This window comes from Chelonia mydas, chromosome 1 (genome assembly GCF_015237465.2).
Source record: "Chelonia mydas isolate rCheMyd1 chromosome 1, rCheMyd1.pri.v2, whole genome shotgun sequence".
Lineage (NCBI taxonomy): Eukaryota > Metazoa > Chordata > Testudines > Cheloniidae > Chelonia > Chelonia mydas.
Window position 1 is genome coordinate 189,300,230 of NC_057849.1, and position 23,425 is coordinate 189,323,654.

Below are 23,425 nucleotides of genomic sequence, written 5' to 3' on the forward strand. Positions count from 1 at the left end.
TTTTAATGGAGTTGCTCCAGTTTTATGCCAGTGGTACTGAGGACAGAAATGTGGCCCTAGATACTTAAATGCAGAATATTAAATGAGATGTATAGCTGCCCCAAATTGCCCCATATTGAAAGGAGAGGAAGGATTTGTCTATTCAGACTGCTGTTACGTTACACCTGTAATTGAAGCGTGTGCTGGTGAACCATTTGTATGCCAACATGTACTCTTTGTGCAATATTGCTGTCACAGTTGCAGAGTAACTGCACCTGTATTTTTCCTCTGTGGTCCCTTGCGGGCATAAGATTTATGGCTCCCAGCCAGCACTTCTCTTGGGTGGAGACTGACATCTCCCTTCCTGCTGACAAGGGATTTTAAGGCTGTACAGCCCCCTGCCATGCATTGTGATGTCCCCAGCAAGGAGGTCTGCCTCAAGGCCAGCATCTGTGTGTTGTTTTCTCTCCAAGCACAATGTTTTTACCTTTGACCACACAGCTCTTCCAATAAAACTCATTTATTATGAGAGCAAAAAGCACCGCGCGCACACACACACACACACACAAAATTGGTTAAAGAAAGTTCCTACATATTTAGTTAACATACCAAAAATCACCCATCTTCACATGGGGTGTCTGGTAGGAAACATCCCTTCCAAACCTTCAGCAAGGGTGGGAGTACCCTTAGAACCAAAGGTCCTGTTCATCTACTGAGTCAAAAAGAAGGCCCTGAGTCAGGTTAGGCTCAGCCTTTTATACCCAAAGCCCTTTCTTTGTCTTTTGGTCTTTGGAAAATCCAGTTTGAATGAGTACATGCAAGACACCCCAGGGAGTGGAACTTCTCGGGAGTTGTCTTCAGTCCCAGGATGAGTAACCCCCTGCCCTCTACACACATACTCGCACTCATGCTCTCTCCCTCCTGCTCCTCTTCCTTCTCCCTGGAGAAGCTGTGGTAACCCTCCCCCAGGGAGTAGAACTGTCATACATGAAACCATTCATAAATTTCAAACAGTGATTTCCCAAAGACATTGCAGGGGATTGAAATATTTGTCACCAGTGCTTTACTAAATTTCTCAAGGTTGCATAGCATATTGTACAGTGTGTATATATGTACTTAACTGTCTACTAGCTCTCAAAGAGGCACAAGATAAGTTACTGCCAAACTGTGGCTGCTGAATTCACCCCAGCTGCCAAACTGTGGTACATAATCTAAGCTTACATTCAGATATATTTCTGTGTTCAGTGGGGGCACAAAAGGACTTAAATATTAACCGAGTGGAAATCAGTCGTGCTCTGAGTGTGCAGTCAATCTGAAACAATAGCTCTGAGAGGTGTGAAATGCCTCTTTCATCTAAGTCAGGGGTTCCCAAACTTGGTTCATGGCTTGTTCTGAGTAAGCCACTGGCAGGCCATGAGAAGGTTTGTTTACCTGAGCGTCTGCAGGTACGGCCACTCGCAGCTTCCAGTGGCCGCGGTTAGCTGTTCCCGGCCAATGGGAACTGTGGGAAGCAGTGGCCCGGCCCGCGCCGCTTTCTGCAGCTCCCATTGGCCAGGAACGGCTAACTGTGGCCACTGGGAGCTGCGAGTGGCCATACCTGCAGATGCTCAGGCAAACAAAGCGTCTCGCGGCCCACCAGGGGCTTACCCAGAACAATCCGCAAACCAAGTTTGTGAACTCCTGATCTAAGTGTTATGTACTAGGTCTAATTTGAGGATGGCAATATAAATGCCCCTTTCATCCACTAACTCTAATTTGAGGATGGCAATATAAACCTCTACATTCTTAACTAGCTACCTGCTGGTAACTTAAACAAAATAACTAAGGCAGTCAAATGATTAAAAAATTTAATCGCGCGATTCAAAAAAAACAATCGCAATTAATCGCACTGTTAAACAATAATAGAATACCATTTATTTAAATATTTTGGGTGTTTTCTATATTTTCAAATATATTGGTTTCAATTACAACACAGAATACAAAGTATACAGTTCTCACTTTATATTTATTTTTGTTTACAAGTATTTGCACTGTAAAAAAACAAAAGAAATAGTATTTTTCAATTCACCTAATACAAGTACTGTAGTGCAGTTTCTTTATCATGAAAGTTGAACTTACAAATGTAGAATTATGTACAAAAAAACCTGCACTCAAAAATAAAACAATGTAAAATTTTAGAGCTTGCAAGTCCATTCTGTCCTACTTCTTGTTCAGCCAATCGCTCAGGCAAACAAGTGTGTTTACATTTGCAGGAGATAATGCTGCCTGCTTCTTGTTTACAGTGTCACCTGAAAGTGAGAACAGGTGTTCTCATGGCACTGTTGTAGCTGGTGTCACAAGATATTTATGTGCCAGAGGTGCTGAAGATTCATCTCTCCCTTCATGCTTCAACCACCATTCCTGACATGCGTCCATGCTGATGACAGGTTCTGCTCGATAACGATCCAAAGCAGTGCAGACTGACACATGTTCATTTTCATTATCTGAGTCAGATGCCACCAGCAGAACGTTGATTTTCTTTTTTGGTGGATCAGGTTCTGTAGTTTCTGCATTGGAATGTTGCTCTTTTAAGACTTCTGAAAGCATGCTCCACACCTTGTCCCTCTCAGATTTTGGAAGGCACTTCAGATTCTTAAACCTTGGGTCAAGTGCTGTAGCTATCTTTAGAAATCTCACATTGGTACCTTCTTTGCGTTTTGTCAAATCTGCAGTAAAAGTGTTCTTAAACTGAACAACATGTGCTGGTCATCATCCAAGACTGCTATAACATGAAATATATGGCAGAATGCGGGTAAAACAGAGCAGGGGACATACAATTCTCCCCCAAGGAGTTCAGCCACAAATTTAATTAATGCATTATTTTTTTAATGAGCATCATCAGCATGGAAACATGTCCTCTGGAATGGTGGCCGAAGCATGAAGGGGCATATGAATGTTTAGCATATCTGGCACATCAGTACCTTATATTGTTTTGTTTTTGAGTGAAGTTATGTAACAAAAAAAAATCTATATTTGTAAGTTGCGCTTTCACAACAAAGAGATTGCATTACAGTACTTGTTTGAGGTGAATTGAAAAATATCATTTCTTTTGTTTATCATTTTTATAGTGCAAATATTTGTAATAAAAATAATATACACTTTGATTTCAGTTACAACGCAGAATACAATATACAGGAAAATGTAGAAAAACATCAAAAATATTTAATAAATTTCAGTTGGTATTCTGTCTAACAGTGCGATTAAAACTGTCGTTAATCGCAATTAATTTTTATAATCACAATTAATTTTTTGAGTTAATCTCGTGATTTAACTGCGATTAATTGACTGCCCTAAAAATAACAAGCACCGGCAAATAGACTTATTGCACAATTCCCTGCTGCCTCACTCCTCATTTTTTTTTATTTATCTGAATCTGCTGTGGTGCTTATAGAATTTCCGCCAGAGTACGATTAGTGAAGCGTCTGGCCACTGAAGTCAAGTCAGGCTTACTGTGGAGTACATAGCATTCTTAGCCTGTTTCTTGGTATTCTGTTGTATCTGATTAGAGAGGAAATTCACTGCATAACTGATCAGCTTGTGAAGAACAGGGGCTGCTTGAGGAACGGCTCTCCATTTTGCTCCAGAAACTTGAGGAATCTACTTGGGTAGCCCCTGAAAATAGAAGTTATATTCATTTTTTGGTCCATTTGGCTAGCTAGCACAGAGGTGCTGGGGGTCTTTGAATTAGAATTCTGACCACTAGGTTCTGTGGTGGGAATTTCTAACCAATAAACCAGGCCTTTATAAAGACTTGCTTTATTTCAGTGTGCTGCGGTGACTTGGTGTTGGGGAATGGAATTGGGAGTTAACCATGCTTAATCCCCCTCCCTTTTTTTCTAAATAAACACACCTCTTCAAAAGCCTCTGCTACCTTCCTGAAACATAACAGATAGCAGAATCAGATTTCTATAAAACTCCTTAGCTAAAGAGGCCCCAGAAATCTTCATTCTACATAGAGCAGATGCCAGAAGGTGAGTTGACTTTCATAAGGTTGGGAGAGGAAGAAGTATTTAAAGAGGTTATTTGTGACTTATTTCTATGGTGAATGCTTCCTGCCACTACAGTAGTGGGAGTATTAAAGATATTAAACTCAAGCTTTCACAGTGAACATGTAAGCTGGTAAGAAGAGTCCATTAGTGAGTCTTTACTGATTTTGTGACAGGCATAAATTACTGTAAACGTCTGAATTTCATGTGTTTACGTTTATTTTTATAGAAATCTCGTTTAATCCAACCGCACACAGTTGCTCAGTGTGGAGACAGCAGTGGAACGCTCTTAATAGATGTGAGTAACTAAACTCTTTGGATAACTATTTTCCGTTGTGAACTAGCAGAGGCAGGAAAGGAATTAAAGATAGTCCACACACGCTAATTTACTTCAGACCAGTACATGTCAGAATTTTGTCCTTCAAATGAAGTGGTGTTTCATCTTGCAGAAGAAGTCTGCTAACACATGAAGAGTCTGATCCAAAGCCCATTTGAGGTTAATGGGAATTTTTCCATTGGCTTCTGTGGTTTCTGGATCAGGCTTTTAGAAAGGTCAAACTTTGTGGAAATTCAAGAGTTATGAGGTAAAATAGTTTGAGCGTTCTTGTTAAATGACCCAACCAAAAGAGAAGTGGTTACTTTGACATAACTGACAGTTTCCTTTCTTTAAGAAAAAAGAAAATGTTCAGAAAACAGTGAGTCAAAGAAATGCTTTCCATAGAGAGCCAGCTCCGTCATCTTCATGTTTGGATAACTGTAGCAGAAAACAACACGTGCAAAAAAGAGGTCCTAAAAGATGGGATATTTCAGAGCACAGGGCTACTTCCCAGAAGAAAGCAAGACCTCAGGAACGACAAATACCTCCTGTTTCCCTATTGGAGAAGCATCACCAAGTTTCACTGGTTTAGTACCACTTTATTTCTTTGTTTCTGATCTCCTTCCTAAAGTAGTTTGCTTATTAGTTTGATTTATACTGGGTATTTATCAACTTGGAAGGTGCAGTTCCAATAAGAAAAAATTTAAGAAAGGGCGAATACTATTTAAAAAAAAAAGTTCATGAACTTTCATTAAAATCTTTGCAGTTGCTTTGAGAATTGCAGCCCTTGTTAACTGGCTTTCCGTGATCAGTGAGGCGTAAGTTTTAGTTTGCAAGAACGCATGGAAAGGAATGGTGGAATGACCACGTGAAAGTACATTTGCCTATGTGTTTATAGACTACCTTAAAAGTTCTACGTACTGTTATTAAGCATTATTGCCAATTGTGTTGAGTGCCTAGGGAACCAACCCAGGATAGGGCCCCATTGTATTGGACATTGTACAAACACAAAAGTAGACAGTCCCTGCCCCAAAGATCTTGCTTTGTAAACAATTAAGGATTAAGTAGAGAGACTGTCAAAGAGCAGGTATAATAACATCTAGCACTAGGGAATGTGAAATGGAACCCCAAAAAGTACTAAACCGTGCTTGCTTTAAATATGAGTTACAATAGAAACTCTTGAGGGCAGGGACTGTGCCTAATATGTTGAAGGAGAGCGTACATAAAATACTTAGATTTAGCAGAAGGATATCGTATGCTGTAACATGTAAGCATTTCTTGTCATCTCTCTGTTCATAGATGATGATGAAGTACCAGTATTTTGTATTTATTCATTGTACTAACATGTAAGTGATCTGAGGCTGGCAGTGAACTCAGGAATCTTGTTTCTTGGGTCTGGTTATAGCCTCTTACCTTGATATTATAAGTCTTGCCTTTGAGGAGAGATTACTAATTATCTTGTTCCCATAAAGTTCTATTAGTTGTTGTTTTTCTCGTTCTCAGTTGGGGCTGCCTCTATACCAAATTTCAGCTTGCTATCCCTTAGCACTTTTACACTTGATTTTTTTCAAAAATCACGAGAATTGTTTAAAATGGGACAGTCTTTTCTATCTCCTGGAAAAAATGCAAAATGTTTATATTATTTTTGCTCAGACTAGAACTCCCCACAGACACACACAACCCCCTCCACCCCCCCTTTGCACAGAGACTGACCCTGTAGAATCTCATTCCAAAAGGTGAATATTTGGGACAATTAAGTGACTGAAAATGAGGAATTAGAATGGAAAGGTTTATGCAGCTTTGAAAATAGTATAGTGGTAACACCTGCTACAGTTCAGCTTGCCTGGTATTTCTTTGTAGCAGCTGGAAGAAATAAAACATCTAAAAGCAGTGAGTAAGACTAATAATAACATCCGCAGTTAAACTGGATAGAATAAAAATGTACTTGTGCAATCAGTCCTCATGCTTCAGGGCATAAACTGAACACTTGCAAAGGTCAGGAAAAAGTCACTTTCCCCATGTCCCCTCCCTCTATTCCAAACACACCCAGTAGGGTAGTATTGCTCATTTGACCATTAGGGCCCAGTATTGTTTGCCTTCCTCTGGCAGAAATGACTGTTGAGGCTGGCATACACTTTTAGGTGGATTATTGGTTTAATGTGGTATGATCATTCTTGGTGCTAAATGACTCCTGGTCATAAACTTAGTGTGAAAAGACAGCTGGCTCGTGTATGCTGATTTGAATATTGTACACTATAATTTTAATGCCAGGATTAAATTCAGGGGCAAATATTCAGAAGACTGATGACTGGCATACTTTTTGATGGGTGCAAATAGCACACAATGAACTGCAGGTGCAAATGTGTATTTCAACTTGCAGCTGGGTAGGTAAGGGTGCAAGTATTCAGATTTACACACACAATTCAGTCACAAGTACAAATTTTACAAGTGGAAATGGCACCTGCAAAATGGACACTGCCCTCTTGAAAATTTGCCCCTAGAAACAGAACCAGATTTGAACTGTGGATAGTTCAGCCCCTTGGTGCATCTCACGGAAATGTAGAAATAAAAAAAATGCATGTTCTGGGTATTTTTACCTAAAAAGCAGAAGGCAAAAGCAGTAATGCCCAGTTACTAAATAATGCTAAGATTTCGGAAATGTGCAGGTTGCCACACTGTTAGAATAGGTGTAATATCCTGGAGCATTATTTTACTCTTAATCCTGAGTGATGTGGTGTGCTTCAACATCTCTGCTATTGGCATGCTAACACTAATTCTAAACTTGTTGATTCCAATTCTAATACCTTATTGCAGGTGCCTCATGAGAGCCAGCAAATGTTTCTGGAGAAATCTGAAGTTGCCAAAATTAAAAAAGAAGACAGTGACCTAGAAATCATCTGTGTAAGAAGCCTGTTTTACCTTTGTTTTTAACCCATAAGCACTGTGTAAAATAAGCTGTAGTCAATCCAGAGTGAAGTCTGAGTGCATTTATACCTCTATTTTTCCTATTAGAAAACCATTTTTAGAAATAGCTGCTAGCACCATTGTGCCAGGACTGGGGATGTGGCATAATTTTGTCTAATCAGATTTTAAAAGACTATCTTAACAAAACGTTTTACTGTCCACATTGCCTGATTAAAAAAAAAGAACGGATTTTTACGTGGCAGAAAGATGTAGCATGATAGAAGCCTAAATGACTTAAAGCCAGTAATACTCTCAGTTGATTGGCTTTGAGCTTTCTAAACCCCTGAGTAGAAATGCTACTTGCCTTAATTACTTGTGGATCATCTGCTCTAAAATGCTGCTTTGTCATGAAGCTTGAAAAGGTAGTGTTTCTAATGCAGTGAAAATCAGTCCATGAAACTGTAAACCTACTATGTCCATGCAATTAGCACATACTTAGTTAATTTTAGGAGCATAATTTATTCAGAATAGCACAGAAACTCTGCAAATAGCAGCCTTCATCAAGTCAAGGTGTTTTGTCCATAACAAAAAGACCATCAACAAGCTAGATGAAACTAGCATAGTTGTTAGATATTAATTTTAACAAAAACTCTGGGAGTCTGGTGATAGCAAGATGCACATAGAGCAAAATTGCAAAGATAAAGTAAGGGAAAATCACTTCCTGAAAGCAGCACAAGTAACTATCTTAGAATCAAGGCAGTGAAACATAAGAGGGAGCTAGGCCATGGAAAGGTATAGAGGGTAGTATCGAGTTACTAAATCAATTTGTGGCCGTGCTGTGGTCGAGTGAAGCCCCTTTAATATATGAGGAGTGTGACACAAGAAATTGACACTGGACTTAATGACACATGAAATAGATAAAGGGGGAAACCTGAAAATAAAGCAGAAGTTGTTGTGATGCAGCATGGACTAATTGCAGGCATACGTTAAAACGTAGCTGTTGATATAAGAAAAGTGTCTGGCTGAACTCCTGAAGTGAAAGCAAAATAATCTCCTTGTAGTCAAAAGAAACATCAGTGAAAGTTTGAGTACCAATAGCTCATAACTCACTACCGGATGGGGATGTTAACCCAGGAAATTGTTATAGATAACAATCCATTGTTGTTTGTGGCAATAGATAACAATCAAGCATCTGTTGGAAAAGTAATATGAAAAAACCACCAAATTTCCCATAAGAGTGCCTCGGGAACAGCTTTTGTTTCAGAATGTGGAGGAAGTAACCAGGGGACAGCCATTTCAAACTTGATTCTGACCAACAGGGAAAAATTGGTAGTGAGTCTGAAGGTGGAAGGCAATTTGGGTCAAAGTGATCATGAAATGATAGATTTTATGATTCTAGGGAAAGGAAGGAGTGAGAGCAGCAGAATAAGGACAAAGGACTTCAGAAGACTTAGATAACTGGTAGGTGAGATCCCATGGGAAGAAAATCTAAGGCAAAAAGGAGTTCAGGAGAGCTGGCAGTTTCTCAAGGAGATAATATTAAAGGTACACCTGCGAACTTGGTCCTGGCTCGGTGCAGGGGGCTGGATTTGATGACTTTGTGAGGTCCCTTCCAGCCTACATTTCTGTGATCAAGTGTGATGACCAAGATTAATTATAATAGTTGTAAGTCCTAGGTATAGTGTGTATTTCCTTTATAGAAATGTCTAGCAACATGCAAATAGTGATAGAGATGAGAAGTAGGAGTTGGGACACCTGGTTTGTGTTCCTACATGTGCCACTGACTCACTGATGCACACACTGTAAGTGACTTACCTGACATCAGTTTTCCCGTCTCTAAAACAGGACCTATGCTACTGCCATACGAACAATAAAAATAAAAGTTGTGACTTGGGCAGAACTTGTCGAAGCCACTCTCATCAGGAGAATAGGCTTTCTCATTGTCCGGTACTTACTCTTTCAGAGTTGGTCATAAATGATATGTGAATCACATTGCTTGTGGTATTCTGGCACTTTTACTTAGAGTACCAGCCAAAAAATGAAAGTATGAACCTGGGGAAAAAACTACTCAAATGGACTGGGATTGTTTGGAGTGCAAGTATGGAATAGTTCTTTATCGCTGCTCTACTAGATACTTTTCAAACCATTTCAGATCTTGTTATTTCTAAAGTAACTCAAGTTTCACTTGCAAGTGAAGTACTGGCAGATCAGATGTCACCTGGACCACGTAGCTGCTTATATCAAGTATAAGTATAAGTATATTGGCTTCTGTTTTACTAATCTGCATTCCACCTTCCAAGCAGTTGTTATAATAACATCAAACCAGGGCTTAGGTTGGGCCAGCTGTCACTTCATTTCCTGCTCCAGCCCACCTACACATACTCATATTGTCAATGAGATAGCTAGAACAGGGAAAGTGTAACGTATGATTGAGTAAGTAGTCGTACAGAATATAGATTGCCTTAAGATAAGGATGGAACTGCACTTGGAATCAAACAGTAAAGTGGGACATGACTGCTGAAATGACATAGTACACAGGTTAGGAACAAGGGCCCAGCACCAGCTGCTTTTACCATGCACAGATTGAGACAGATTTTATCGCTACATTTCTAGCCCAAGCTGGGGCAGTGTGGAGTTATGGGGGCTCTGAGGTGCTATCCCATCCAGAAGTTAGTCTATGTCTGAGCTTCTTGGCATACAGCGGAGAGTGTGTATATGGCCATTCCTCTTCTCAGTTTTGAGGAGAGATGAACCAGTGGGTGCTAAGAGAGAATAGTTCCAGTATTTCCTCAATTGGAAGAACTATAACTGTGTCCAACCTTTGTGCAGGAAACAGAAAAAGTGGCAGTATGCCTTATACTCCACAGTGGCACAAGTGTCATGTATAATCTAACCTACATCTGTTTTCAAACAGTGCTTAAATACTGTATTATGGGTTACCATAAAAATGCCTATAACATTCTTGACAAATGATACTGCTTTTTCCCTGCTAAGTGGCAGTGTGACTCTCCACTTCAAACAGTGCTTCACACTTAAGGTTTGCATCTCCCTTGGCATGGAGCACCCCCTTTACTCAGTCATTCTGCCGGTTCTTGGACGGTTTTCCTTAGCTCACATATACCAGTTTTTATTTGCTTTAAGGAAACATCATGTTTGTCATTTATTACTTACTTCAAGTATATTTGTGTGATCACAGCTGGCAATCTAATCTCAGGCTGTTGGTGATTAATTAAGTTAGACAAATACCTACTATCTGTAGATATATCATTGCTTTTCCGTTATGCTGTAGCTGCAAGAATTAAATTAGGAATTAATTGCCTTTTACTGCCTTGGCAGCTTTTGTTATATTAAACCAGACAGTTATTGGCCTGCTTTAGTTCATCTTAACCCCTCCCCTGCTTGCCATAAAATGGCTGTATGCAGATACTTGTGTGTCTTGCCATATAGACCCAGGTTGCCCTGGCAAAACATATTCTCACTAAATATCTTGGCTCAGACTCTTAGCTAGTGTAACTGGGATAGCTCCTTGTAAGTCAATGAAGCTGTGCCAGTTCACACCGACTGCGGATCTGGTCCTTGATTTGTCAAATGAAGTACATCAAAATGGCTCTGGTATATGAATGTAGATGACTCTTACAAAGTACAGGTAACAATGTTCGTATCAGTGTCCGGGGTGACGTGAAATATCTGATGATCATGCTTCATACCATCTTCTATACCAAATGGGTATAGAATGGGTAGGTGTGATGGGGTACAGCCCCCACACTGAAGTGGAAGGGGTTGAGGAGCTATTCTGGGTCCAGGCAGCTCCGCCCTGCTAAACCTGCAGTGCATACACAGGCTGGAGGAGGAGCTGAAAAGGGGAGTGGCATAGCTTGCTTGCAGGCAGTCAGTGGAGGTGAGCAGACCAACACTCTGAAACTCTCCAAAAAGAGCCTTGCTGGGGCCCCTGACTGTTGATGGCCTGTCCGACCTGCTGAGGGAAAAGGACTCTGGACCTCTGCAAGGCTGGAGACTTCTTTGACTTATTTTGTTTACAAACTTTTGCATTTCCCTCTTGAATGGGGAGGCCAGTAGGAAGTGATCTAGGAGGCCTGGCACTTCAGGGTATTGGGTTCAGCTGCCTGCCTTTGGGCCCTGGATTGGAACCTAGTGGAGAGGGGTGGGCCCAGGTTCCCTTACCCACGTCCTGATGGGGCTGGAGACTCAGGACTGGGAAGACTCCATATTTCAGAGAGTTCCAACTCTGGGACTTCGGCCAGGTGAAGCCTGAAGCCCCTTGCTGGGCAGAAGAACTAGCTCTTTGTTGGAATCTTAACATACTTTGGAACAGGTGGACACAACTTGTGGCCCAGCCGGAGGGCCAGGCCATAGCAGAGGACAGATCACCACAGGCTATCAACAGGGGGTGCCAAGACAGAAGAGCACCTGTCACACCCTCGCTGACCACTAGGCGGCACCTGTGGAGGGTAGATCCCTTCACAGTAGCCCATTATCTTCACCACTTTTTTTCATGCCTGAGGCAATATCCCACTTCTAAGATACGCAATATATTCTCCTGTAATAACTATCTTTGTAGATCACTTGTTTTGTAGACAAAAATGGTGCTGTCACCTTTGCTTGCGTCTTCATTTATCTGTTTGACCTGGGCTAATTAGTCATTATTATGTATAACTCACCTAACAGAGGCGGTATAGTAAATGCTTCTCTAATACTGAATTTACAGTATAGTAAATGCTTCTCTAAACTTCTAATTATATTCATAAGATGTAATTCCTTGGCATTTTGCCATATTGCACATAACGTCCTAGATACATGAGCCAGGACAGCAGTATTGATTTATGGTGAGGCAACTTTCTTTGTTCTTGTTACTTCCTTTTTAACATTCCTATATATTATTGACTTGCTTTAAGCATGACTATATGCTTTAGATTGGTGTGATAATAATTCTCGTCCAATAGACTGTTTGGCTTCCCATCACTTGTATCTGCATCTAATGTCTCAATCTTGGTTTAATTTTTTTGACAACCTGATTTATTTGTAGCTGATGATCAATTTGCCTTTACTGCAGACTGTATTAATGTACTGTACACAGGCCCTTCAAAAAGTCAGCCTTGCTAGCTTCTGTGCAGATAAACCTAATGGTGCACCTGGGTGGAGAAGAAACAGCCCTGCTCTACACTAGGACTTTAGGTCGAATTTAGCAGCGTTAAATCGATGTAAACCTGCACCTGTCCACACAATGAAGCCCTTTATTTCGACTTAAAGGGCTCTTAAAATCAGTTTCCTTACTCCACCCCTGACAAGTGGATTAGCGCTTAAATCGGCCTTGCCGGGTCAAATTTGGGGTACTGTGGACACAATTCGACAGTATTGGCCTCCGGGAGCTATCCCAGAGTGCTCCATTGTGACTGCTCTGGACAGCACTCTCAACTCAGATGCACGATTGTTTGCCGTTGATCTGACGCAGGGAGGGGCGACTGACGACACGGCTTACAGGGTTGGCTTACAGGGAGCTAAAATCAACAAAGGGGGTGGCTTTACATCAAGGAGTATTTCAGGCAGGACTTCACGGAGGGTTCCAGTAAGAAATGGTGCACCTAAGTTATTGTTCTTATTGGAACAAGGAGGTTAGTCTGGCCTCTGATTGATACATGGCTAGATTTACCTCCCTGCACCTTCTCTGTGAGTGACTGCAGTGTGACCTAGAAGAATGAGTCCCCTAGACGGGGGGCAGAGGGTGGGGGGGGTTGCAAATGAGTACAAAACAGATCTGGTCTATTTCTTGTTTTGATACACTCCATCTATCTTTTACATCTTTGGCTGGCAGCAGACGGTGCAGAAGGACTGCATGCCATCCACATCTCATGGCTGCTCGGCAGAAGATGGTACAATAGGACTGCTAGCCATCCTCATCTCTTGCCTGCCCGGCAGAAGATGATGCAATAGGACTGCTAGCAATCCATATCACCTGCCTGCTCACCATAAGATGGTTCAATAGGACTGACTGCAGGACTAAAGAGAATTTAATCCCTGTGCCCACGTCTGCCCAGGCACTCCTGATCGACCTCACACAGGCGACCAGGAGCACCTCGGACATGACGATGACGGCTACCAGTCCTATTGCACCGTCTGCTGCCACAAGGCAATTGGTTGCTGCTGCTGTGTAGCAATGCAGTACCGCGTCTGCCAGCACCCAGGAGACATACGGTGACAGTGAGCTGAGCGGGCTCCATGCTTGCCGTGGTATGGCGTCTTCCTGAGTTACCTGTGCAAAAAGGCGCGAAACGATTGTCTGCCCTTGCTTTCACGGAGGGAGGGAGGGAACGGGGGCCTGACGATATGTACCCAGAACCACCCGCGACAGTCTTTTAGCCCCATCAGGCATTGGGATCTCAACCCAGAATTTCAATGGGCAGCGAAGACTGCGGGAACTGTGGGATAGCTACCCACAGTGCAACGCTCCGGAAGTCGACTCTAGCCTCGGTACTGTGGAAGCACTCCGCCAAGTTAATGCACTTAGAGCATTTTCTGTGGGGGGGGACACACTCGAATATATAAAACCGATTTCTAAAAAACTGACTTCTATAAATTCGACCTAATTTCATAGTATAGACATACCCTCAGTGTCTGTTTAAAAGCAGTTGTTGTTCTGTATTTCAGACTCTGCTTTTGTCAAAACGGTGCTCGCTACTCTCACTATAAATAAAGCCCTGCCATCTGTTTCATTATAAATCTCTGTTTTTTAGCATTTGTAATGGCTGTAAAACCTCGCTCCAGGCTAAAACTTGGTTTATGACACTTAATGTCTAGGAATGATGTGAAATTATCCAGATGCTTTTTAATAGGTAATAAAACTTGGCAGCTCCAGCAGTAGTATGCTGTATATGACATATATTCTATTGAAAAAATGGCAGGACAGAATAAAGAACATCGTACGTTTGTCCTAAGCAAGAAGTGGATCAAATGGAACCAACAGAAGTGAGGTGGAGATCTTGTATCTGGAATAGTTCCTGAGTAGGCCATTCAGGAGGGTTAGGTGAAATTGAAACAGGTGATTGAAAATAGTGATGGATTTGGAGAGGACTGATTTGGAGGTGTAAATATCAACAAAATGAAACCAGTTAGATACCTGGGAAGGGTGGCTTCTGATAAGAGTGTGAAAGGTTTCACACACTATGAGGAATCTAGGCAGTTTGTTTACTGTTTGTTAGAGATGTTAAAATTTGGAGCATCCCACTTTAAGTAACGGAGTATCTACGTGATGAAGTAGGGAATCTCTCCCCAGTGCTCTGGGCAGTTCTTCTTAGGCATGTCCAACATGCCTCAGGTGGCTTGTGACCAGGATTCATCGCTGAATTTGGTCCACTGGCTGGATCATTATCTTCCCCAGCCCGAGCTGGGTACTGGCGGGGAGTGCAATGTGAATGCTGATCCATGCCCCCCATGGCACTAGATCTCCATGCAAGAGGAGACGTCTGCAAGGGGGCATGCATGCAGCCATCACTTTCATGATTTTAGATGGCTCAGACTTGCTGCTCTGGGGAGCTTGCTCCCAAATGTGGGGATCAGCAGAAGTAATTGCTGAGGGACAATCTATTAGGATTGTCATTAGCTTTAACTGTTTAGTTCTTTCTTGGCTGAATATCTTTTTTCATTATTGCCGTCTCTGAAAATATAGTAATATGCCAACTCGTTATTTATGGGATCTTTTTTTAGTATTCTTTCTCCCTTCAAACAATGAACAAACACACAAGAAACTATATCACAGATGTGGCAGCAGCCAAGGCACCTATTAACTGGGCTCTGAGTCAGCAGAGGAGATTTTTTGTTTGATTCTTTGCCACTGATTTGACCGCATTACCTCAGGCAAGTCACTTAGCTGTCTTACAGATAGGGAAACAGAGGCTCGGAAAGATTACTGCTTACCCAGCTTCATGGAGTACTGTGACATCTCTGGATTCTAAATGCTATTGAAGTGCTAAGCAATATTGCCTAATTTTCATGTGGAAAGTGTGAGTTATACGGTGATGGTCTTCCTCACTCACTTTCCCACTAGGAAAGCTGAAATCCAAGTTAAACATAGAGCTTGTCTCCATGAGCAGGGGGTTAATCCACAGTTAATTGATGTGTGTTAGTTAACATGCTGTACACAAGCTGCAGTTAACAGTGGGCACATGTGCTTTCTTTCAGTTCTCATCATTGTATGCACAGGGCAGGGGCTTGCTGCGTGTTAAGTGTGTGGCATTCTCAAAGGGTATTCCATGGTCCTTAGCTTTGCTTCTGAGCAGTGGGCGTCCTGGGATTTCTCTCGCTGTACATTGGCTTCCTCTACTCATCTCACAATGGAATTCTGGAACTTGGAGTCAAAGTTTTTTTTTTAAAAAAATCCCATGATTCCACTCTCTCTGTCCAACGCTTCCTCTCCTTCTGGGTGGGCTAGCACCATTTTGAAATTGCTGTCAGCCAGCACGGACCCAACTGTCTTCCATGCTGCTGTGCTGACAACCGAGAACACACACAGCCTACTTAGGCTGTATTTCAGGCATCTTTGCGTTTTGGACTCTGCCTGCCTCACCACCAAGCACATAATGTGGGTTCAGCAGCGGGGGAGGAAGGAAGACCAGGACGAGGTTGACCCCAAGCAACTGCTACGACAGGAGCTGCTCTTGGAGCAACTTCACACATTCCAGTGCTGTTCCTGGGCTTAGAAAACCAGTGTGGATTGGCGGGAAAGGATCACTAGGCAGACCTGGGATGACCAGCAGTGGTGAGAGAATTTCAGGATGCTGAAGGTGGCTTTTTCTGAGATCTGTGCTGAGCTAGCAGCAGCAGCAGCATACCAACCTGCAGTGTCCCACACGCATGGACAAGCAGGTCGCAATTGCCACTGGGAAAGTGAGCCACTCTGCAATGCTACCCGTCCATAGTAAACCAATTCCATGTCAGGAGATCCACTGCTGGGGCCATTGTAATGCAGATGTGTGCTGCCATGCATGAGGCACGGTTCCACAGGCTTATAAAGCTCAGGAATATATTCTGAAAGAGTATTACACAATTCACGGTAAACAAGGGGTTACTGCACTCTAATGAATTCTGTCTTGTGTGCTCAGGCGTTTTCCCTCCAAACTAGTTGGAGTAACTTCAGTTAAACCCCCCAATATAGACAAACCCTTAATTAGCTGCTAATTCTTCTGTTTCTGGACACTAAGGCCTACAGTAATCTGTGAGGGATGTACTGTGCCTTGTCTTAAAGGATACTGGAGGTAGCTTAGTGCTGTTGCTAGGTGACTATGGGAAGAGATTGTGCCCCTTATTAACTAATTGTATTAATCACATTAATGCACTGTCCTACAGACCCATTGTGTTAGGGACTGCACATGTACATACGCAGCCCCTGCCCTGAAGTGTTTACAGTCTAACTGGACAAGGTAGAAGAAGGAAATGTTATTCCTTTTTTCCATATGAGGAACTGAGGCACAAGTTAAATGACCAGGCAAAGATGCGTTAGATCAGGGTTCAATTCCCATCTCTGCCAGACATCCTGAATCCCGGCTGAATCTTCCTTTTGCTTCCTCCTGCTAGAAGTTCTGCTTACAATGGCAAAATGAGTTGGCAGCTAATTTCCCTCCCTCTTTATTTTTAGCCTTTTATCTCTCTTTTCCAGGCAGCAGTGAGCTCTTCCTGTGCATCTCTACCACTACCTCTTCTCTAGGAGCTATTGGTGCACTAAGGCTTTTGTCCTCTGTTTTAAAATGGCAGTGCCTCCCTGTTGTCCCCACCCTGCCCTCTCATGGCAAAGCATCCTAGGGGACACCAGGCAGAAAACAAATACTGCTTTGTTTGTGAGACACATTTCTCACAGCATTGAAGGGGAACTGTGCGAGATCTGTTCTCAGACAGTGGCCACTCATTTTCTACCAAGGTTAGAGTCCCAAGGGCTTAGTTTGCACATTCAAAGTAAATGGGGCATTGGATGAAACTGTGTAGTACTGAAAAGATCCCTCCCATCCCTGCAAGACATTTGGATTGGGAATGTCATGCTGAACAAAAATCTGAACAATAGATTACATGAAAGGCCACTAACCAGAAAATTACCACTTTATGGTGGGCTTCAAACTGGCAATCAGAATACTTTAGACTTTTCTCTCTTGTTTATAACATGAGAAAGCTAATCAGATCATATGATAGCACGCTGAAAATGAGTTATCTTTAGGCCACTACTGAGTTCCTTTCATAGTTGCTGCTATGAAACTTTCTTAAACCCGTGCCTAACAAAGCACAGAGATAGACCCCCCTGTATTTAGTGGGACTGTTCATGAGTTTACTTTCCTGAATAAGGCCATATTCAGAACATTTTTAAAATATCAAACTGCTTGCTAAGCAGCATAATCTTTTTCACCAAGTCTACAAAACACATGTTGTTTGTCCATATTTTCCCACTTTTTATTTACATCTGGTTAAAAACAATGGAGAGTTGATCTGTAAAACTGAACAAGTACAACATTAAGCTGAAAAGACAAATATCGAGGAAACTTGTAAGGCCTAATTCTGCCAGTATGATTCTATTGACTTGGTGGGGTCACTTCTGACTTATGCCTGTGGAAGCAAGATCAAAATCAAACCCAAACTGAATTTAACCTGGAGTTAACCTACAATTAACATGTATTATATTGTGATTTAACTTTGTTATATAGATCCATGGCTTTTTAAAGGAAGACAGTTCCTTAAGCTATAGAAAGATAATAAACTAAACTTTATGCGTTTTAGGTAATGGATGAGGATGAGACTGAAGATTTGTCTAAGTGTGGGGAAAGTAAAGAAGTTCTTTGGTTGAACAAAGGTAAAATCAAAAAGTGCTTGTACTTTCAATCTAGACTATGTTTACAGAATTGCTGTGAGTATTTAAAACAACAGTGTACATAAGACGGACTTGCAACAGACACTAGTCTCACTATCATATGACTATTGGGAAATTAGTTAATTGGAAGCAAAATCTTTGTATGCTTAGGCCAGGGAATTGAATATTCAGTGGGAGGACAGATTTCCGTTTCAAGGGACGATTGTAAATGACTATCTTTAAAATGATAGCTACCTTTTTCAACATAAGCTAGTGTTAAAGCATTCTTTAAAGAAATTACTTCAAAGTGGTTTCTAAAGTCAACACTTTTTTTTTCCCCTTCATCTAATGTGTTTTGCTAAATGTTTAGGTTCATTTGGAGGAAAGCAGAAACAGTGTGACTTACAAAGGTATATTAGTTTTGATCGGAAGGATGCTACAAAAATAAAGGGAAATAACTTACCTTCTTCAAAACTGGAAAGGTGAGAAAAGTCATATTACCAAAATGCCAAGTGTCTATTCCAAAATATTTTGTAATGGTGCTGTAGCTAATGATACCAAATGTATTGCGAACACTGAATATGCTCAAAACAGTGAGTTAGGAATACAGTAATGATCTCACTGGTTATAGTGGTAACTATCAGCTTCAATGTGCAGTTAAGAACGTTTTAGCGTTTTATGTCTTCCATTTATACTACGTTTGCAGTGGCTTTTGCAGTGTGTATATATATATTAAAAACATTTTTACTGATCTTACTTTATCGTGGCTAAAAAGTGTTAATTTCAAAAGACTAACTTTCAGACTTTAAGGCCTAGTCCAGTCATCAGTGTAAATTGGCACAAACTTCATTGCAGTCAGTGCAGTTATATAAATGTAAAATTAGACTGAAAATAAGGATTGCTCCTTAATACTGACTGAAATTGTTCTTTAGCTCTTATTTAAAGTAAAGTGGTAATTCTGTTTAATTTTGAAAAGTTGCTAATGCATAATTGTATTTTACCTGCTCTTAACATTTTTGTTCTAAGTCAGTGTCCTCTGAAATAAACTATATCCACATTATGCTGCTTCAAAATTCCCTTCATTTCCTAATAACTTGATTGATGATAATTCTAGTAATAAAAACTCTGGGCCAAATCCTGCATTTCTGTTGCACACAAAGTTCCCATTCCTTTCAAGAGAAAGGCAGCGGCTTAAAAACACAGCACACTACAACCAAGTGGAAGGGGCTAATAAAATAACCTGCTGTGAGGTGTTCATTCTATATATAAAAGCCAAGTTCTCTTCCAAGACTTCTGATTCCCTAATCAAGTTACGTTATCTTCAGCAACCAGTGTCTTTTGTGTGAAATGAAACCCAATAATACCTTATGCTATAGGTAAGATACATAACTGTGATGCTACATGTAACTAGATTTTCACTCAAATATGCATACGTATAAAGGCATGACTCTGCAAGGAGTTGAGCACCTCCTATGAGGTGATCAGCAGTCTCTGCTCTCATTGACTTCCCCACTTGGCAAGAAGGGGCCCATGACCAAATGCAATGAAGCTTTTGCCACAATCCTTAACTTCACTGGGTGAGTGGATGAAAGAGCTACAAAGTTTTTCTGTTCAAAACGTAAGTAACATAACACAATTATGTAAGCTCATTGCAAAGTAGACAGAAATAAATCTGAGTAGCCTAAATGCCGACTTTACCATCTCAACCTGCTATAGCATTATTTTAAACAGATAAATATTTTTCTACAATAACAAACTCAACCCTTTATTGCCTACATTGTATCTTTTACTGCTGGGTTAATCTCTATGCTTGATGCCATGTAGCAGAGTGGTGGGAATTTCCTGGTATATTTGTCCTAAAAATCTCAACTAGAAGAAGCACTCGGGATGGCACATAAAGCGGACTCTGTTTTTAATGTCTTTTCTCAAATACAAGTAAAATATATGATGTTGATATAATCTACTCAGCCTATATTGTACTGAAAGCAATAAAATATCTTGATACATACAAATAAAGAAAAAAGGCCAAAATATGTTGTGTGTTAATTATTCAGCAAATTATTTAATCTGTTGCCCACTCTGCTGCTGCTGCTACACAAATTAAGCTATTCAGCTATTTTGTTGATACTTTTGAATCTGCAATGCCAGTTTAATAGTATTAGGGGCTAGTTAAATCCAGCTCTGTGCTTGATACTTGCTCTTTACTGTAAAATTATGAGTTACCTTATTGATTCCCACATAGATATAAAAGGATCATCAATGCAGCACAACTTGATATTACTGAATTCTGGCTTGCAAAATTTCCTGTTCATTGAAGTTTTCTGTGTTAAATTGTGCATATCAGGTCCTCAGTGCTTTGCTGCAAGTATATTAAGGAGGCCCAATTAGCCAGTCATCCTTTTACTCCTGCTCCTACAACCTGTAGTGCAAGCTTTTTTCTGTTAAGCAGACACCACCCCCCTGGATGAATGGCCTGGAGCAAGCCATCCATCATTCCCTAAAATCAGAGGAATCAGTCACGATTTGTAAGAGTCTGCACTTTAGGATTAGAGTAGTGTAGAATGCACATCATTTTCAAGCCTGCTGGGGCAGTAACCTCAACATATTTTATGTTCTTCCTAAATCCTTTGGAAAATCAGGATTCCATGCTGTCTCTTTTATTTGTAGCTTACTTCCTTGCTCCCTCTAGGAACTCAGTGGGGGTTGATAAATAAGATGATAGAAAGTATGTTTCTGACTTCTTTTGGTGTAATACTTTAAAATGATCTTTTGTCTACTTTATATCTAGTGCATTGGCTGAAGATCCAAAAGGATGTGCTGAAGGAAAAGTCCAAGTTCCAATGCAGGAGATGGGTGCTGTGGCACACATAGAAGAGTCTTCCCAGTGTATGTCTGCAAAGAAAACCATAGAAACATTAACCTCTCTTTTAAGGTGAGTGTTTCGCTGGCTAATGCCTTAACTTGAACAGTTTGAATACTTTCACTGCATCAGAGCAATTGCAGCTATTGATCTGGCCTTCTCTGAGCAGTGCCATAATTTAAGTCTCTATTTCAAAGGCTCAGAAGGAAATCCAAATAGAATCTGAATGCTATGTAGACTGCCCAAAATATTACAAAAATTGGATCAGATCTTCAAAAGTGTATGCAATGCACTTCAGTGTGCCCATCTTACATAGATATTTGTTCTCAGATGCACGTACAGTATGGAAATCTGGGTGTACATAATAAGACTTTTGCATAAGTTAGGCTCAGTTTTGAATACCTGGTCCATTAACTTTATTTCACAATGCAGTTGGTAGAAAATTTAGAAAAATTAAGTTCAGTAAATGCTATGTACCATGCACTAGCAAAGCTTTTAACAAGAACATGAATTTACTCAGAATGAAATATATTCCTCTTTTAACCAGTTGAGTTCCTGGCTTTTGGTTTTTGTGTAACTATAATCCTAGTTTCCAGGATGTTGGCTCTTTTCCTGTCACACAGCCTCACTGTAATGCCAGATTTAACATGGTGAAATGAGGGTTGCACTTATCTGCCTTTGAAACAAGGCGTGGGAGATAATCATTGTTGACCATAGTCCCGTTGGCTGACTATGGACTATTTCACAAGCCACCAGGAAGTGAAAGACTGATTGTGTACCTTCTTGTACATAGTGGGTTGGATCATATGTGAAGGTGCCAAATGGGACCAGATAAGATGCCTGCTGCTGAAGAAATGGATCTTCGTGACTGGGGATGTTATTACGCCAATTGTCTACATAACACTTAGCAAAATGATAAAGTAGTGTATGTGAAAAAACTTCAGAGATTTGGATTAGCAAAACTATGAAATTATTTCTTTTTGCATCTATTCAATAACAGTTGCCAGCTGTATCTTTAAGGTTGTGAGTGCACGTATTATGTAACTCACTTTGAGAAAGTGAGGAATCTTTCCCAGCTAAGCAGAACAAATATTCAAAAACAGTTGAATGTGCTTTAACCGTCTTCAGAGGAAAGATTGCTAATTGTTACTACTTTTGTTATTTGTGGAAGAAATATTATGTACAAGAAGAGAGGGAGTGTAAGCACACAGCTAAATCCCTTAAAATATATTCCACCTAAACAAGAACAATGTTAAGTATGCATAAGCCAGTGGCTCTCAACCTTTCCAGATTACTGCGCCCCTTTCAGGAGTCTGATTTGTCTTGTGTAACCCAGGTTTCACCTCACTTCAGAACTATTTGCTTACAAAATCAGACATAAAAATACACCAGTGTCTCAGCACACTATTAGTGAGAAATTGCTTACTTTCTCAGTTTCTCTGTGTGAAACGTTAGTTTGTACTGACTACGCTAGTACTTTTTATGTAGCCTGTTGTAAAACTAGGTAAATATCAAGATGAGTTGATGTACCCCCTGGAAGACCTCTCCGTAGCCCCAGAGATACATATGCCAGTAGTTCTCAACCAAGGGCACAAGGCAAACAGAAACATGAAAAATTAAAGTTAGAATTTAGTGGACAAATAGTTGCTGCAGTAGAACTAGGTGAGATTTTAGCTTCGTACATTAAACCATCTAGTAAAGTTGTAGATCAGAAAAAAGAACAGAAGTACTTGTGGCACCTTAGAGACTAACAAATTTATTAGAGCATAAGCTTTCGTGGGCTACAGCCCACTTCATCGGATGCATAAAATCGAACATATAGTAGGAAGATAGATATACACACACACATACAGAGAAGGTGGAAGTTGCCAAACAACCTGTAAGAGGCTAATTAATTAAGATGAGCTATTAGCAGCAGGAGAAAAAAACTTTTATAGTGATAATCAAGATGGCCCATTTAGACGGTTGACAAGAAGGTGTGAGGATACTTAACATGGGGAAATAGATTCAAAAACAGATTGGCAGAGCCAGAAGAGTATCCGGAAGTCACCTACTACAGGACAGGCCCAACAAAGAAAATAACAGAACGCCACTAGCTGTCACATTCAGCCCCCAACTAAAACCTGTCCAGCGCATCATCGAGGATCTACAACCTATCCTGAAAAATGATCCCTCACTCTCACAGATCTTGGGAGACAGACCAGTCCTCGCTTACAGACAGCGCCCCAACCTGAAGCAAATACTCTCCAGCAACCACACACCACACAACAAAAACACTAACCCAGGAACCTATCCTTGCAACAAAGCCTGATGCCAACTCTGTCCACATATTTATTCAAGTGACACCATGATAGGACTTAATCACATTAGCCACGCCATCAGGGGCTTGTTCATCTGCACGTCTACCAATATGATATATGCCATCATGTGCCAGCAATGCCCCTCTGCCATGTGCATTCGCCAAACTGGACAGTCTCTACACAAAAGAATAACTGGACACA

The 23,425-nt window shown here is 40.9% G+C and overlaps 1 protein-coding gene across 1 annotated transcript in view; it reads left to right on the forward strand.

Annotated features, from left to right (window-relative positions):
• The window catches only part of MORC1 (MORC family CW-type zinc finger 1), a 96,372-nt gene that overhangs the window by 55,996 nt on the left and 16,951 nt on the right, over positions 1–23,425 (forward strand). Inside the window, exons 18-23 of the mRNA XM_043538504.1 lie at positions 4,234–4,302; positions 4,676–4,906; positions 7,135–7,221; positions 17,995–18,067; positions 18,435–18,546; positions 20,853–20,996. Coding sequence (XP_043394439.1) covers positions 4,234–4,302; positions 4,676–4,906; positions 7,135–7,221; positions 17,995–18,067; positions 18,435–18,546; positions 20,853–20,996 — 716 coding nt within the window. The remainder of the gene's footprint in view (positions 1–4,233; positions 4,303–4,675; positions 4,907–7,134; positions 7,222–17,994; positions 18,068–18,434; positions 18,547–20,852; positions 20,997–23,425) is intronic.